Here is a 16284-nt window from a genome sequence, read left to right as displayed (position 1 = left end):
TATTATATTTCACATTTCCAAGGCGGTTTTGCTTTTAATCATTGTGTCGCCTGCATGTCTTGATGGATGCCAGTCAAGAGAATAAAGCTTTTAAAAACAATATGCATGGTAGTCTGCTGCCTAGGTACAGATTAGAATATACCTAGTCAATACAAACAAGTGCAATTTTCTGAATAAATGCCCCCAAATGCACGACTTTTACTGCTTCAAATCTGAAAATTCAATAATGCATTAGTCTATGCAATATTTTATTGTTATTTCTAATACAGGCTCTTTAATGCTCAGAGAAAATGCAAAAGCTGTAAAACCCCCACACCTTTAATGGAATGGCCGCAATAGGAACTTTATTCATGTTTCTAAAATGCTCAGTGAGAGCTACACTAGAGTATCTTGTGTAGCCTGAAGCACTCCAATTCTATGTGAAAAACAGATGGCAACTTCTCTACTAAGGAAACAGTTTGATTTTGTACACCTTATTTGTTCAACTGGGGTATAAGCCTTCTTTCCTGTGTTGCTATGACATTTCATACCAAAAAAAAAAAAAAAAAAGCTACTTAACACACAGAAAAGGCATGACCCAGACACCATCAGATTAGGAAAGGCAGTGTGGGGACATCTAACCAACAAAGGCACATCACTCTGTGATGCAAAGAGGGAAGAATTTCTGAAATGGATAGAACCAACCCTTGGGATTTTAGAACTGCAGGTTTGATCCTCATATGAAAGAAATCCCAAGCAGGCTTTAAGATGCAATGTGAATCACTGAAGTAGCTATCAGGGACCTAAAAACATTTTGGCTTAAGGCTCAAACACAAGAGAAATAATCTGATTAATCAGATTTGAAATAATGGTTTGTGTTCTTGACTGGACAGTCATTTCTCATATAATTTTGGATGAGGATTAAACTTGATAACCAGTAGCCTGCTTCCATGCTAATATTCCCAAGTCAGACGGCTTCCTCATGTCACCACTTGTAAAACAAGCAATAGCACTTCCCTGTACCTCAGAGAGTGCTGCAGAAGTAAGTTCATGAATGCATGCATTGAGACACAGACAAGAATTATGAATTGAGAAAACCCAGTAGTAGACAACAGTTGCTGGAGGTGGGTGCTTTGAACTAGGTCCAAGAACTGTTCCACTTCTATGTGGCAAAGCACATCTCTCAAAATGGATCACCTCCCCATGCAGTTCAGAGCTCAGCTGCAAGCTATGCCAAGACCACCAAGGGCAGGAAGGAATCTCTCATCCTGGCATCAGCACCAAATTCCGTCTATGGCATGAGAACGACATCAGAATCTGCACAGTTCCATCCCTTACCTTATCCACCTTAAGGCGTTAAGCCAATGCAACTGACAGCTGACCAGCAAAGGCTGGAACATGGGAAATCTCAAGTGGAAACAAGACTCTCTCTCTCCCAAGAGCTTTCTTTTAAACGAATAACACCTCAATTTTTAAGGGGTTAGCAATACCAGCCATACAAGAGCAACGAATCTAAGCAACATTGGTGCAGAGTGCTGAGAACCAGAGTAACCCTATGAAAATTATTTTCACAGCGCTGTTTCTTTTTCAGCCCAATATTCCTCTTTTGCAACACAATGTATTTAAAACGGCTCTGTGGTACCACACACTAGCTAGTCCCTTGTCCGTTGCAGACATCAGGTGCAAGTGTAAATAAGGATTATACAAATGGGAGGTCGTTAAAAGTCTGGTAATGCTAATTTGGCATGACACCCCTAATGGGTTATATCTTCACACTTCAGTTATCTAATCACCTAAATTCTTTTAACAAATTTACATTTCATCTTATACATGGAGATTCAAATTGACTTGTTCAATTCTCCCTCCACCCAAACTGCACCCATGCTCAGTTCATCTTTTATATTAAATATCATCATCAATTTTGAGATCATAATCAACTACATATACATACAGATAATACAACTGCATATGTCTATAAACCTATGCATACAAAACTTCCCCTGTCTCTAAATATCTTTTCATTTTCCCCAAACTTTTCAGAATTCAGGAGAACCTCAAATACATGTATGCATCATCAGAAATAGCATCTCGCTTGAAATTTACCTTGTTGGTAGGATACATCCATTTTCCTAAGAGACGTGAAAGGGAATAAAGTTACTTTTAAACCAGTAATTTAAATGTCACATTTCAATCCATTTCCACAGTCATGTTTTACAACTTTGTTTTCCTGTTCAGTACAAAAAGTTAATCTGAGGAGCTGTTCACTTTTCCTGGTTTGTTCAGGAAAAGTAACAAGACAAGGAAAAAAAAGCTTTAAATTGTTCACACCTTATAGATAGCACCGAGATTTTACTTTACATAGAAGGTTTAATGTTCCAGTTAGGACATTCCATTTGCAGAGACTTTCATTTTCTTAGCTCAGAGTCCTCATGAACTAAAGAAATGTAGCAAAACCCCACCTGGATTGTATTAAGATAAAGCTAAAGTCGCTGCTATGTAACTACACTTGCACATGCAACAAAGAACCATATTTAATTAGAGAGGTGGCTGCCTAACACAGCCAGCTCTTGATGATAACAGGCTACTATGAAATCAATATATTCTTGTGTATTTCAATATGATAATTCACTTTTCCAAACAAGATGTGCCAAAGGGATGCTTATTTTGGTTTTGCTTATTAAAAACACGTGCAGAACAGAATCTAGTAGAGCAAATAGAGTTCTCCATTTTCTTCATGTAGACCTGAAGTAATTACATAGAAGTCAGCTATTTATGCAATAGTTATATATCAGCTTCTGAAATAGATTTTGAACTAGTAACTGACCAGTTGGTCCAAGAAAGCACTTAAGTACAGGAAGACAGAAGAAAGCACATGCTTAAAAGATTGCCTGAATTATTTTCAGGAATTCTGAATTCTTTTCAGACTTTCCTGAACTGGGAGTTTACATAATAACTTTAAATGGCAGCAAGAAAAGCTGAATGACTTCAGGAACATCAAGAATGGTTCATTTCTTTCAAAATGCTATTTTTAACAAACACACCAGATAAAGAACAGCCAGGTGTGACCATTAGCTCCTACATAACTACATGTATACAAAATGAGAGAGAGGTTTTGTTTTCTGATTGATCGGCTTCTTCACTATAATGTATTTTCCCATCAGCAATGGTTTAAATACAAATTGGGAATTTCTTAATCCATTTTATATAGATTTTTAAAATATCCTTGAGTAGCTAGTAGGCTATTCTTTTATCCTTTTCCATGAGGAAGAATTCAAATAGCAGCAAAGTATTGTGTTAATGTGATACAAAGGGTGGTAAGATGCTTTATTTTTTAAAAAGATGTGTGTCCATGAGGAAGACAGGGGAGGAAAGGTAGAAAGGGAGAGAGGGAAGAGATGAGTACATTTCACTTCCAGTGGAAGTTGACAAGTATAAACAGAACTTTCAATGTTAGGATTCATCAGGCTGCTGTTAAAGATACAAAAACCAAGTTCCAGTGCCTGGAAGTATTAAGAAAATACCGGTTTTGGCACAAGGAATACTGCCAAAGGAAGGGGGAAAAAAACCCCCAAAGAACCATAGCTATGTTAAAAGTTAACCTCATTTGCTCATTCATTTACTATCACTACCAATGTTTTTGGACTCTTTCATTAGCCGAGTGTACATAAGAAGATTTTCACAACTGTCTGGAAGACTGCTACCCCTCTCTTCCACTATATTCCTTTTCTGAAAGTCCTACTGTTAGCAATAATTAGAACTTATTCAGTATTTATTGCAAGACTGAAAGCCAACATATGCTGGTATAATTTTATCAAAATATAACATTTTTTTCCATGAACAAAAAAATAAAAAGCTGCCCAGTTCCTAAGTTTGCGTCCTACAGTCCTTCACCACTGTTCTGTGTTCTTGTCTTACACACACATCCAGTTCCCATTTCACTATCTCAATACTCCCAGTTCCACTTCATCTTCCCCAACTCTTGCTTGGACAAAGTAAGTGCCTACAGACTGTTTCAAGCAACACATATGGTAAGGGTCATGTCAAACCACATTGCAGCTACCAGCTCACAACTGCACTAGTCTAATCTCAGTCCTCTATATGGTTGCCAATTTCCACATTTTTTTAAAGACATGGAGGAACAGAGACATCTACCTCCTTCAAACAAACTGAAACCAGCCAGTTGGGCTCACTGCGAGTCCTTAGGTGGGGAACACAGACACTTAATAAGCCAGATGTACAAAGGACAAGGAATAACGCACTCAAATTTAATTACTTTAGGTGAACTTTCCTCAGTAAACTCCCCTCTCAATTTCACAAAAACACAAGTACATATTTATTTTTAAAAAAAATCTTTAGAATGCATTAAAGGAAGGCAAGGCCAAGATTGTATTTTGTCATCTGGTATATGCTTAGTGGCTATAATTCTGCACTTGAATGCTGAGCTCCATTTAATGTCTTGTGATAGCAACACCCAATGAAAAAAAAACCAAAACAAAAAGCCGCCTTTCCGAGCTGTAAGTTGCCCACCCTATGTGGCTGCAAATCTCCAACTGCTATTAATGCAGGTGATAGTACAAAACCTTATCCCATCTCATCAGACTGTTACCAGTATTTCTAATATTCAGGTTCATTTACAGCTTTACTTTGCCATCCCTTCACCCCCAGTAAGTATGTGTTTAGCACACTTATAGGCATACACAGTGCTGCTTCTGGCTCTAAACTACAGTGGAACATGATGGAATGAAATAAGCTTCTCGTCTCAGTTGCTCTTGCTCATAGAAAGTATTTGTTTATCTAGAGCCAATCGCTGCTCCTGTATCTGTGTAATGACTTCCTCATAGCAGTCAGAGATTACCCACACGGCTGATCACTTTATTACTTCAGAATGGCTGTTTATTTACTTTAGTGCAGCAGTAACATGCAGGGATAAAGCTTGTCACAGCTGGGCAAACTCACCATATTCCTTACGCAGGTGGTCTGGAATGTGGGGCTCATAACCTTCCTTCTCAGGGACTTCAACAAATTCATCTTCATCCTCGTCTTCGTCATCATCCAAGGCTTTCATCTACAGAGATATTTTTGTTGGTTTTTGTTTTGTTGTTTTTTTTTTTTTAAATGTGAAGACTGCTTTTCATTTCCCTTCAAATTGAAAATATTTTACAGACATCTTGATAGCCCTACTGAGACTGCTCTATGTCAAAAGTATTTCCCTAATTATGTATTTAATCTTTATTTAAGATTAGGCCTTTGCTTAACATTTTATCTCTAAAGCCATACTCTATCCTAAGGGCTTCTTTAAAGCCCCTTATATCCATTAGAACACATGCAGTTGGTGAAGTCTGAGAAAGTGTGAAGCTACAAAATAAGACTAAAAAAATCTTAAAATAACATCAAGATTTTGACTTAATGAGGAAATTATAGCCTTATCTCTTCTCCTTTAGTTGATTTTACTCATTTAGCTGTACCCAAATAGTCTGTGGCGTGTTAAATAGTATCACAAATTGTTTAAGAGCTCAAAACCAGAGCAGGCAAACAGGAGGAGAAGCTGATGGACTGGCAAGGTAATACTGATGAAAGTAAGAATATTCAGATCTGTATAATACAGTGTTTCACTGTGTTTCTTCACAATAGCACTAAATATAATTTGATACATTCTTTTCTTAACTAATTCAGTACATCCTAACCATTCATACCATTAGACTGCACACATTACTGTGGTCAAGGCCAACAAAACGTTTTTTTAAAATGTGCACTTGGTCTACATTGCTGTTTGAAATTGAATATCTATGACTAGCTAAAAAATAAAAATGGAGCTCCTGCCAACTAACCAGGGTAATTCATTCACGTAAGTGGCTTCCTATACATCATTTCAGCTAGCTACTACTGTATATGTGCCAGCAACTCTCTACTTTTTTTTTTTCTAAGCTTGTTCCATACCTGAAAATGAATTTTTCTTCTATACTACACATAAGCTAGAAGAATCTGTGCCACCTCAGACATGGCCTGTACTATCAGAACTTTAAAACAGCAAACGCTAACTACCCTAAAAAGGCAGCAATGATGGAGGTTTTATGCTTTATTTCCTTTGCCCACCTTGGGAGCCACCTAATTCTTAAAACCAACATAATTAGCATATTATTGTATGTTTGCCATGCACTTTTACAAGTCTAGGACATAATAATAAGGGTATCCACTAAAACCAACCTTACCACAGGCTATCACTTTTTTCAACTTCACGGCAGCAAGCCAAAGCAATAGATAAGGAATGGTATAATTTTTACTATTTTCAGCCACATTCTTTACTACTCTTACTGCACCTGACTTACGATGATATTCATATCAACTAGTCATTGTTACAAGCACCAGAGGATACTGCAGGTTTTGCCTGCAGCAGAATTTTCCCAATTTAATTCACTACTCTAATCGTGTGTCACAGCTGCACAGCTGAGTTCCTTTAAATCACACACATAGTCTGAAGCCAAAAAACCTAGAAACCAGTCTTGGTTTGTTGAATGGAGTTAAAAATTTAAGATTAATAATTTTTAAAAAATAGCATTTCTCTTTGGTTAGTATTACTTGAAAGCTGGACTGAACTAATTTCTAATAAAGATCATTAATCGATATTAAAATACATATTGATACACTTTAACATAAAATGAATGGATGGTGCAAGTTAGAATTACAATTCTTCCCTCTGTTTAAAAAGATGACTTTAAGAAAGCTGCAGTTCCAGTGGAAAAAAAAAAAAAAGACAAAAGAAATATTTACTGTCCTGAAGAATAGAGTAGATTTACTACTGCTTTCTTACCAAAGAACACCTAATTAGTCTTCATTTTAAAATAAAGTCGCAGCATAATCATGTTTGAAAGTACCCTGCTGCCAAAGACAGGCAACAACCACAATGTAGTCTCTTCGGCCTAATTATCACTACCTCGAGACTTGCCAACCTTTAGGCTATGCTGGAGGATCCTGCACGCTAGTTTACTTTTTGTTTCCCACTGCAATCATTTTTCCTCATCTAAAGGGAAGAAGCAATTCAGGCCCTACCTGGCAAGGCCAAGACAGATGCACGCTGAACCTGACCTCCACAGCAAAAACAAAAATAGAGTTCTAATGCAAAGACAGGGTCAAATATTCTACCACTAATCACAAAGTCACAAAGGTACTAGACATGAAAGAACATCTGTGTTAAACTGCAACTTTTAGAAGACCTTCCCAATGGCCTTTAGAAAGAAAAACATCATCAGGCTTTGTACTCAGTACAATAGAAGGCGGCTAGAGATTGAAGAGAAGTCTGTTTGTATTTTGGTTTCAAAATTCTGCTGGTGTTGTCATCCCCTTTTTATCTGTTAGGGACTATTTAATTAAGTTTGGAAATAACATCAACTCCTACTTCTCCAGCTATAAACAGTGCAACATTGTATTTTCCATACTCAGGTTCCATTTCTCATTTTGCTATTGAAAAAGATTTCACCAAGCTAAAACTCGCCATGGATGACCTTAGTCTACCACTTTCTGCCATGATGTAAAAGCTGACTAACTTTCACATTATAGAACAGGGAAAGCAAATTCAGTGTATTTCCATAATTTTTACTCAGACATAGTCTGTGAACAAATAAATAGCAACAGGTTTAAGGAACTGAGAAATAATGTCAAACTAGTAAGAGAAAGAAAACTCAGTTCAGAGTGATCATTTAACTTAAATCACCAGATTATACCTAAAATATCAGTGGGTATAATACATGTACTCATGTGCATGGCATATCTGAGAGGACTGGAAAGAATTCAGAAGAGTACTATCTTTAATTGAAATTTCTCCTAATTTATTCATGTGCCGTTGCAGGCACATAGCACTCTGTACATTGATATACTAAAATTCAGTGGGCTTCACTAATCTTCAACTTGAAAACTGCATTAGAAGCAACTTTGCTGTATTACCTGCATGGTCTAAAACTTTAAAGCATGTGAAAAGCCTGTTGGAGAAAAGGCATAATCAGATGCAAATTCACTTTGTTTAGGTACAATCCATGAACTGTGCATTCAAGTACTATAGAAAACATTAATCATAGGAAACTGTAATTTTTGTTATCAGTCTAACACTAATCAAAAGGGAAACCTGTCACTACCGCTGACCTGTGAAACGTCCCAATTATACTCTTCGGAAATGACAGGAGCACTTAACTTCCTCACTGAGTAAATGACGACGATCAATCAAGTTTGAATAACAATGAGCCACGGAGCTGAAAATTATTTTTTGTATAGAATCTACCCAGGAATTTATGAAAGGTGAAAAGCAACCCAAGGTTTTAGGGGCATTATGGCTTTCAGCTAGTGCAGCGCATATCAAACACTAAACAGAATTTATGTGTTTTAATTTTCTAAAAGGTAGATGTGGACTTGGTGCTACAATGCATAACATATAATGCCAGATTTTAAATATGGGGGTCATTTTCATAAAATATTATGCTTATTGTTCACACCCTTGAATTTCCCTGGGGTCTTCTATTAAATTTAGTTTTCCTGTAAAAAAATTAACTGCTTAGCTAACTATAAGGAATTAAGCCCCCTTTTCCCTTCAAACAGACATAAAGTCTTTATTTTGATATAGTCTTTAACAAGATAACTTATTTATCTTTTTACTTTAAAATATTAAAGTCATCACTGGTGGAAATTTAAGAAGTTGCACAGTAGTAGTGGGTAGTTATGTCTCAATTTACTTCTTTCTAGTGGTACTTCATCAGAACCATCCCATTTATGCTGTTTTATTCTATTCCCTTTCTACAGGAAGGGGGAGAGCTCATATGGGCAACATTGTTAGTCAGAAAAGTATCTGCTTTTTTTTTAATTTCACTTTTCAAACATGAAGAAAGCTCCGAAGCAAGCTCTACAGATGCAGTATGGAAGTTCAGCCACCTACCATCTACTTTTCCATTATAGGAAAACTTTTTCAGTCACTTAAAAAAAATAAAAAATTTAACAATCCACAATTAAATCAGAAGAAATAAATATTTAAGACAACATTTTGAGCAGCAGAATTAGTAAATGATAATCCTTTAGGAATAAGTGGTTAGATACTTGCAAACAAGAAAAATGAGACTGAGAAAAACAAGCAATATGCCATTTCTAGTGTGCCATATCTGAAGGGAAGTAAAGTATAAGCTCAAGTGATAAATACTACAACGTAAAGCTTTTCTTGTAGTGTATAAAATTAAATATCTCTAAGATAAGTAGTCACGCAACTGCTTGTTTCTCAATAACCTGTCGAAGAACATGGGAAAAAATTTCCCATTCTCAAATCCATTCTCATTACCGGGTAATATGAGGAAAGTCACTAATGCAGTTTGCAGTCCTAGCAGAGGCAAAAGGTGAACTACCTTCTCTCTGTCACTAGAGGCTGGTCCATCTGAAGGGAGACCAAACAGATTCCCAGACATCAGAAGCTACTTGCACCATCACTGCTCTTCAAGTTGCATGGAGAAGGGAAGTTTTTCCGCTCAGTGTTAATCTGCTCTATAATGCTGACATTTATTTATTTATTCATTTATCTAAATGAATCATGCTTTTGCAAAACTATGTGGTGTTTTTGTTTTGTTTTGTTTTTTTTAATGTGGTAGTATTCCTAACTAGATATCTCACTGTGAGAGGAAATAGGATTTAGCTACACAATTTCCAGATTCTTGGGCTGAACTTATTTGCATATGAGAATACAGTAAAAAGATGCAGAAAATATACATGTATTATTTTCATTGTAATCAGAGATAGAACAACGGCTCTTCAATTCTCCTAATTCTCATTAAAACTTAAAATAGTGCTGACTTTTCCAGCTAGACAAGTGCAATCAAACCATTTGCTCCCTAACTCATTAAAAAAACCTTGAAAAAAACCAGATGTTTCCTTATCAGTCTCCATCTTATTAAAATACTGAAAACAAACATTGGATGCCAGTAGAAATGCAATCATATCTTTTATTTTGGAGTCAACACTGCAAGAGCCTCCAGCTGTTAGTGTAGCTCAGCGCAACCACAGCTCCAGTTAAATGTCCTGCTCATCCATCCCAACCAGTAATCAATGCAAAAAACCCTCCACCCACCACCCACCACCCAACACTTGCAAAGATGTAAAGAAAAGCCTTTGGTCCTTTTCCCAGTTTTATACAAATTGATTGCTACATTCTGTTAAGAGGATTTAAAAACCTTAGCCTCTGCAATCATAATTAAAGCAAGCAATAAAATGACTGAAATATACAATGCAATCAGTTTATAGGACTAGATGTACAGCATTTACTAATTATTTTAGAAAAAGAAGGAAGAGAAAAAGATAGCACATGAAGAAGTCATATCTACTTACTAAAACACCACTCGCAAACTACAGCTGGGACCATTAAATAAATTTTGCATGGTCTAATTAACTTGGTTTGCAATCTCAATTACTTTTCACCCAAGAAATCACTTTTGTTCAGTTTTATGCATGTCTGTTTCCCTTTTAAAAAAAAAAAATGATGTAAGGCATCCTCAGACAAGTGAACTCTAAACTTCATTTGTCTTTCAGCAGGCTTGATGGCTATGCATTTAAAAACCCATTCTATCTTATAAACTAAAAATTAAATGTACTCAGCTGTGATGGTCGTCATTGCATCTGCTATTTATATGCTAATATCCTCACTGGAAGATCTTGCAAATTATTCCACCATGCCAATATCTCATGTGCATCTACTCAAAGCCAACTAAATATTTTTCTAGAGGCAGAAGATTTTGGTTAGGGAACCAGAATATTTATCGCCATAGAACCTAGTTAAAGGGGCAACCTTAAGCAAATACATTTTTTTTATTCAACCGCAACACAAAACATGCTTCAGTCATCTTAAATGAAATTTGGGGATATCTATGTAAGCAAACACTGACTGGATAAAAATAATTTCTTCAGTGCCAGTAATAGAAACTGAATAGTCAAATGGTGACTTACATGTAAGGACTTCTACAAGTTCCTCCTTTTCCATCCTTTTATATTATCCAGCACAGGATGAAAAGGAAATAAATGCTGGCATTTTGACAGATTTCAGAACCGTGCTTGAATTTTCCTGTGTGCAAACACGAGGAAAACAAACTACTAGAAGAGCTGTATTTATAGGGACCTCCCACACACACTCCCTCCCCTTTGCTCCGTGATTTGAGCATAAATTCAAACCTAGATGACTGCAAATTAGATATGTGGTCCAGGCAAATCACATTTTATGTTTACCAGTAAAAGTATCACTGTTCATTCTATTTGTAGTTGCTCAACAGCACATAGGCTACTTGGCCACTCTGACTTTTATTGAGGAACGCACTTTTCACACTATTTCATAATTTCCAGAAGTTAGTAAAAGTGCTTAAAGGGTTCCAGCCCAACAGTTAGCCTAAGTACAATGCTAGAGAACCAGTGTATCTTGCTCCAAATTGCTTTAGCAATATAAACCACCCAATGAACCAGTTTTTCTTTAAAGCAATGTACAACAGCCAGAGTCTGCGAGTACTGTTGCAGTCCTGGAAATGCAAGCTTGAGGCTCACCCAGGACTTGTGCCAAAGCCCTCTCCATCCCACCCACTGATAAAGAGAGCTTGGATATGTACCTTGGAAGGTCACTAGTGATGAGGCGCATTGCACAAAACCTGTATCACTCTGTGTTACTAGCTACTGCATCTCTGGACCCTAGCAGGCTCAAGGTCCCACATAAGCTTAGGAAGGATTTTAATAAAAAGCAGCAAAAATTTACTGAAAAAGACCAGCAGGTCTCAAGGTGCAAGGCAGTTCAAAAACTCTGGATCTTAGTGAATCATTGTTCAGAAGAAATTAGTATGTCCAGTATGCCCAATGGACAGACTAGCACGTGCATTTACAGTCTCATAGAGGACAGCAAATACAGGTAGTCTGGAAAATTGGTGCATTGAACAAAACTATTACCTCAGGAAGATATTGCAAGGCAAGTTTAGTACTTCTTTAGCAGTCACCACCCAAGATATATCCTCAGATGTATTTTCATACCTTGCTACTTGGGCTCCTACCACCCACCAAAATCAACTGTAGTTGGTTGCATATATATTCTTAAACCTTAAGAAAGTACATTAAAAAGGCAAAGTTCTCTTGCATAATCCAAATTGTTCATAAAACAAATACCACCTTCAGGGGAGGTGTAACATTTTTATTTAAACTACCAAAGATATCCAAGTCTAACAATGCCCTTCCTTTCCATACATCCCAGAGAGCTAAACCAGAAGTCTGCTACCCTTCATTATTAAAGCTAATAAAGTTCCCCAACATAAAAAAAAAAAAAAATTGACTCCTACAAAATTTATGCTGACCACCTACATTTGATATCAATATTTAATTTGTTTTATCAAAAGTGAATGTAGTGTTAGTTCCTTAAATGTCTTTGTGTAATATTTATAGAAAAATAAAGGTTACATCTTACTTTTAGAAATATGGGAATGTACTTCTCCCATGCAGTTACTATACATACTTCAGGCACTACTTCTTATTACACAGTAAAAAAGAATGTATTTTAACAGTAGTATAGTATCTGGTATGTTTTTTTCATCCAGTTTTTCATTCACACCGGGAGATGAGCTGATCATCTATCACTCCATCAATCCAAGTCCTCTGATTAAGATTGACCTTCATAATCGGATCTGTATTACCTAGGTTTATTCAGTTACTGAAAGGGACAGTCTCACTAACTGAGCTTAATGGTGCTACAGAAATCTTCTCTGGATTAGGTTCCAGTCAGTTCAGGTCCCTGCTGCAACATGAGCTCTATCACTAGTACAAGGGAGGCACTGGGAATCATAAGGGGAGAAAATAGAGAGAGGACTATCCCTTTTGATTGCTGCTCCTGTTTAGATCATCTTTAAGCCACCCCTAGAATCGCTACCAAAATATATTAGCCACTTCCCTGTTCAGCTCCCACAAGTAGTACAACAGCAACCTGTACAAAAAACCTGCCAAGAAGTAGATTTGGTAAGTACATAACACACTAAGAAATACCTGGTAGAATTTTGTTTTTAATGTTTGAGGAATTGTAGAATGGATTAAATAATTCTAACAACAGAAGAGGCAAGCATAAAATAGTGTTGTACACATTACCTGTGCTTTAAAAAACAAACTTGGTTTCTTCTTAATTCATGGATAACTATAGAGTTTCCTTACTCATGAAACGCCTACTCAAGTTTACATCATCTTAACATAAAAGGAAAGGTTTGCAGGTTTGAAGACTGAGGTGTGATGAAGCCAGCAAAGCTATAAGCCAAGTGATATGAAATCACATTTAGAGTCCATGCTCAGACAGGAAGGTACCCAGAGCAGAGCTCCCAAGATGTTTCCTGTTCCTAAAAGCAGAAGAAAACCCCTCATTTTTGTCACTAAAGAAAGCAGCTGTCATACAGCCACCATCAAGGTTACGAGTGTTACCTTATGCTTCAACCACCCCTCCCTTCTTTCTGGACTAACCCTTGTCTACACACTATTCCCTGCACACCAGTCCAGATGAAATTGTTTAAAGGCTGTAGTGAGGTCCAGGACTGGCTACACCCATTCCTGGACCAAAAAGTTGTTTTATGGTCTGATAACTCAAAGGTCAACCAAAAATACCTCTTTCTTTCCCGCTCCACAGAGAAGTCTTTAGGTTTTCCAGCACTTTTCACCTAGTCCAAGTTATTTACAAGATGAGCAGTATTCCTATGATGCCTTGAAACATTTTAGGCAGCATTTTGATTTATTTAATTTCTTTATGATTCAGAGGCCTATACATGATAAAAGCTGAGTTTTAGAGCTGAAGGGAAAAAAATATCCCATTACTAGTCATAATCTTTATGAAATTTTAGGAAATGTGACTTTCATTTAAAATGTGATGTAACAAGATTCCCATTAGCACTCATTCGTGCAAAAAAGTCCTACTGTATTTGATGGATTACCACCTATTGCTTAGACCAGATCAAACTCATGCTACTAAAACTTTGTATCCACTGCCAATGTATATATGCCCCTGTCTCATGATATAGTCTGCACACACATACACTGTACAATCAGTAACTAAATTGAAGCTTAGTTCAATGGTCACATTTATGAATGAATCTGAACCACCCATTTGTTAAAAATTATTGCAAATGCTATATTTTTAACAGATAACTATACATCTCAATTAGCCTAATTTATTACAGGCAACAAGTCAACAAAATATCCTATGCAAGACACACATAAGCTCACATATATTCCTGATTGTGGATTTTAGGCACAAAGATACCATTAGATGTGAATATATTTACTTTAATATGATTGCATTAACTAAATTTAAATATGTTAGTGTGTGTTCCAAGCCTGAAAATTTTCTTCCTCTTCCGTTTTTATAAATATACATTTAGCAATGAACCTTTACTGAACCTCACAAATACATACAATTCACTTCGATATACTGCTTTCCCCTGCAAGGTAGGATGAATAAAAAGCAGGAAGCAAATTTATATCTACTACTTACAGAGTACACACTGCTCAGTATTCATAGATGAATCAAGGGAGATGACCCTTCGGCCTGAAAAACTTAAATACTTAACATAAGGGTTAACCTGATGATAGAGACATCCTACTTTATTTTACACTCTATTAGAAGAGCTCCAAATTGCATTGTGCGACCTGCGAATCAGATAGGGATCAGAGGTCGTCACAGTGACAACTTTAAGAATTCATGGCTAGATCTGCATAACAAGATATTTTTAATAACTCTGTAACAGCGGCAGGCTGAATAGCCAGTGCAAAGCATAAAATATATCACAGCAACATTCAGCTCTAGAAAAGAAAAAAACAAAAAACATTACACTAGCCAATCAGACACTTTAACAAGAGAGTACTGTTTTGAGGGTTAATTTTAAAGTCCTACATCCTAATAAGACTTAAAAAAACTGAAAAGCTCTTTTAGCTGAAAAGTGATTATGAAAGAGACATTTCATGGATAGAAATAATTATTATGTGATGGTTAAAATGGGGGAGGAGAGAAGAGGAAGCATAAGCATCTATATGACTTATTAAATATTTTGTGTTTACTTTTACAGTTATGGTTGACCTGGCTTTTTTGATAAATATTAGCTAGACACAAGAAAAAATTTAAAATGTTGCCTGGGCTACTACTTTGACCATACAAACATTATTAAAATTTATTTATTCTGAACACATTACATGCTAATGATGTATACAGTCTGATAAAGGACATCTTTAGGTGTAATGCTGATTTAATTATCAAATATTCCTAAATTTCTCTTAAGCTTTAGAAAACATACCAACAATCAACATCAAGTTACTATTCAAATCTCAACATTAAACATTTATAGTTTTCAAAGGGCAACTTTGTTAAGAGTTAGGGTTTTCATTTGTGTGCAATTTAAAAGCAACACCTGAGGAAAAGACTTCTTTTACAAAGGCGTCTCTCTTGCTCCTTGATCTGAGTATGTTTTAGCAGATGTGGGTTCAGGCATGGTGAGGGATCACTAAAGACAACTACTTACCCCCAGAAACAACTTCTCTAAAATGAAGAAAAGAGGAAAAAATTAGGATGCGAGTACAAGAAGCTGTTACAGAAAGCAGAAAGCAGTCAGCTGGACTGGATTCTCTATGGCTACAGAAAGAAGCAGAAAGAGAAAACAATATAGCCTTTGCTTTTAATCTAAAATTCAAGTGTGACTTTTTTTTTTTAAAGCAGGCACTAACTTAGCTACAAGACAGACTTAAAAAAGAGCTGGTTATAAAGCTACAAAATGATTAGGTAGAAATAACTCATTAGCATTGATAAAATGCCAAGCTGTAGTTGAAGATACAGGGGAAAAAAAAAAATCAGCAATAGTCTTGCAGCCAAGTAATTGGTAGAGCTCTTGGCTTGATTTATTACATATTAAAATTTTAATCCTTTTATGTACTAAAATATTTTAAGACTAAATTATGACCAGCAAATATTTAACTTGCAAATACAATTTGTAACAATTTTCTGACATTATTCTTTCAGAAAAAATCTGACTTGTATTGCAGTAAGGTCTGGGGATCAGATCAGGTTCTGGACAACACAAGGACAGCCTTTCTCCAAATCTAATTATTAATGGCATTATTGAATTCAACCAGATGTTTCACATGGATAAAATTAAGTACATGAATAAATCAAGATGCAAGTGCACACTTAGATTTGACAGAAGATAAGGAAAGGTAAAACAAAAAGTAACAGAGACAGTTAATGAAGAACTATATATCCTTGGTTGTTAATATAACTTGAAATTAAAAATTCAAAATGTAGTA

The 16284-nt window shown here is 36.1% G+C and overlaps 1 protein-coding gene across 1 annotated transcript in view; it reads right to left on the bottom strand.

Annotated features, from left to right (window-relative positions):
* Window positions 1-16284, bottom strand: part of UVSSA (UV stimulated scaffold protein A) — a 59299-nt gene that overhangs the window by 29170 nt on the left and 13845 nt on the right. The window contains exon 7 of the mRNA XM_075056747.1: window positions 4936-5044. Coding sequence (XP_074912848.1) covers window positions 4936-5044 — 109 coding nt within the window. The remainder of the gene's footprint in view (window positions 1-4935; window positions 5045-16284) is intronic.

The sequence above is a fragment of the Buteo buteo genome, chromosome 1 (genome assembly GCF_964188355.1).
Source record: "Buteo buteo chromosome 1, bButBut1.hap1.1, whole genome shotgun sequence".
Classification (NCBI taxonomy): domain Eukaryota; kingdom Metazoa; phylum Chordata; class Aves; order Accipitriformes; family Accipitridae; genus Buteo; species Buteo buteo.
The sequence above is the reverse complement of the archived record's forward strand: the minus strand, read 5'-3'. Positions and strand labels throughout refer to the sequence as shown.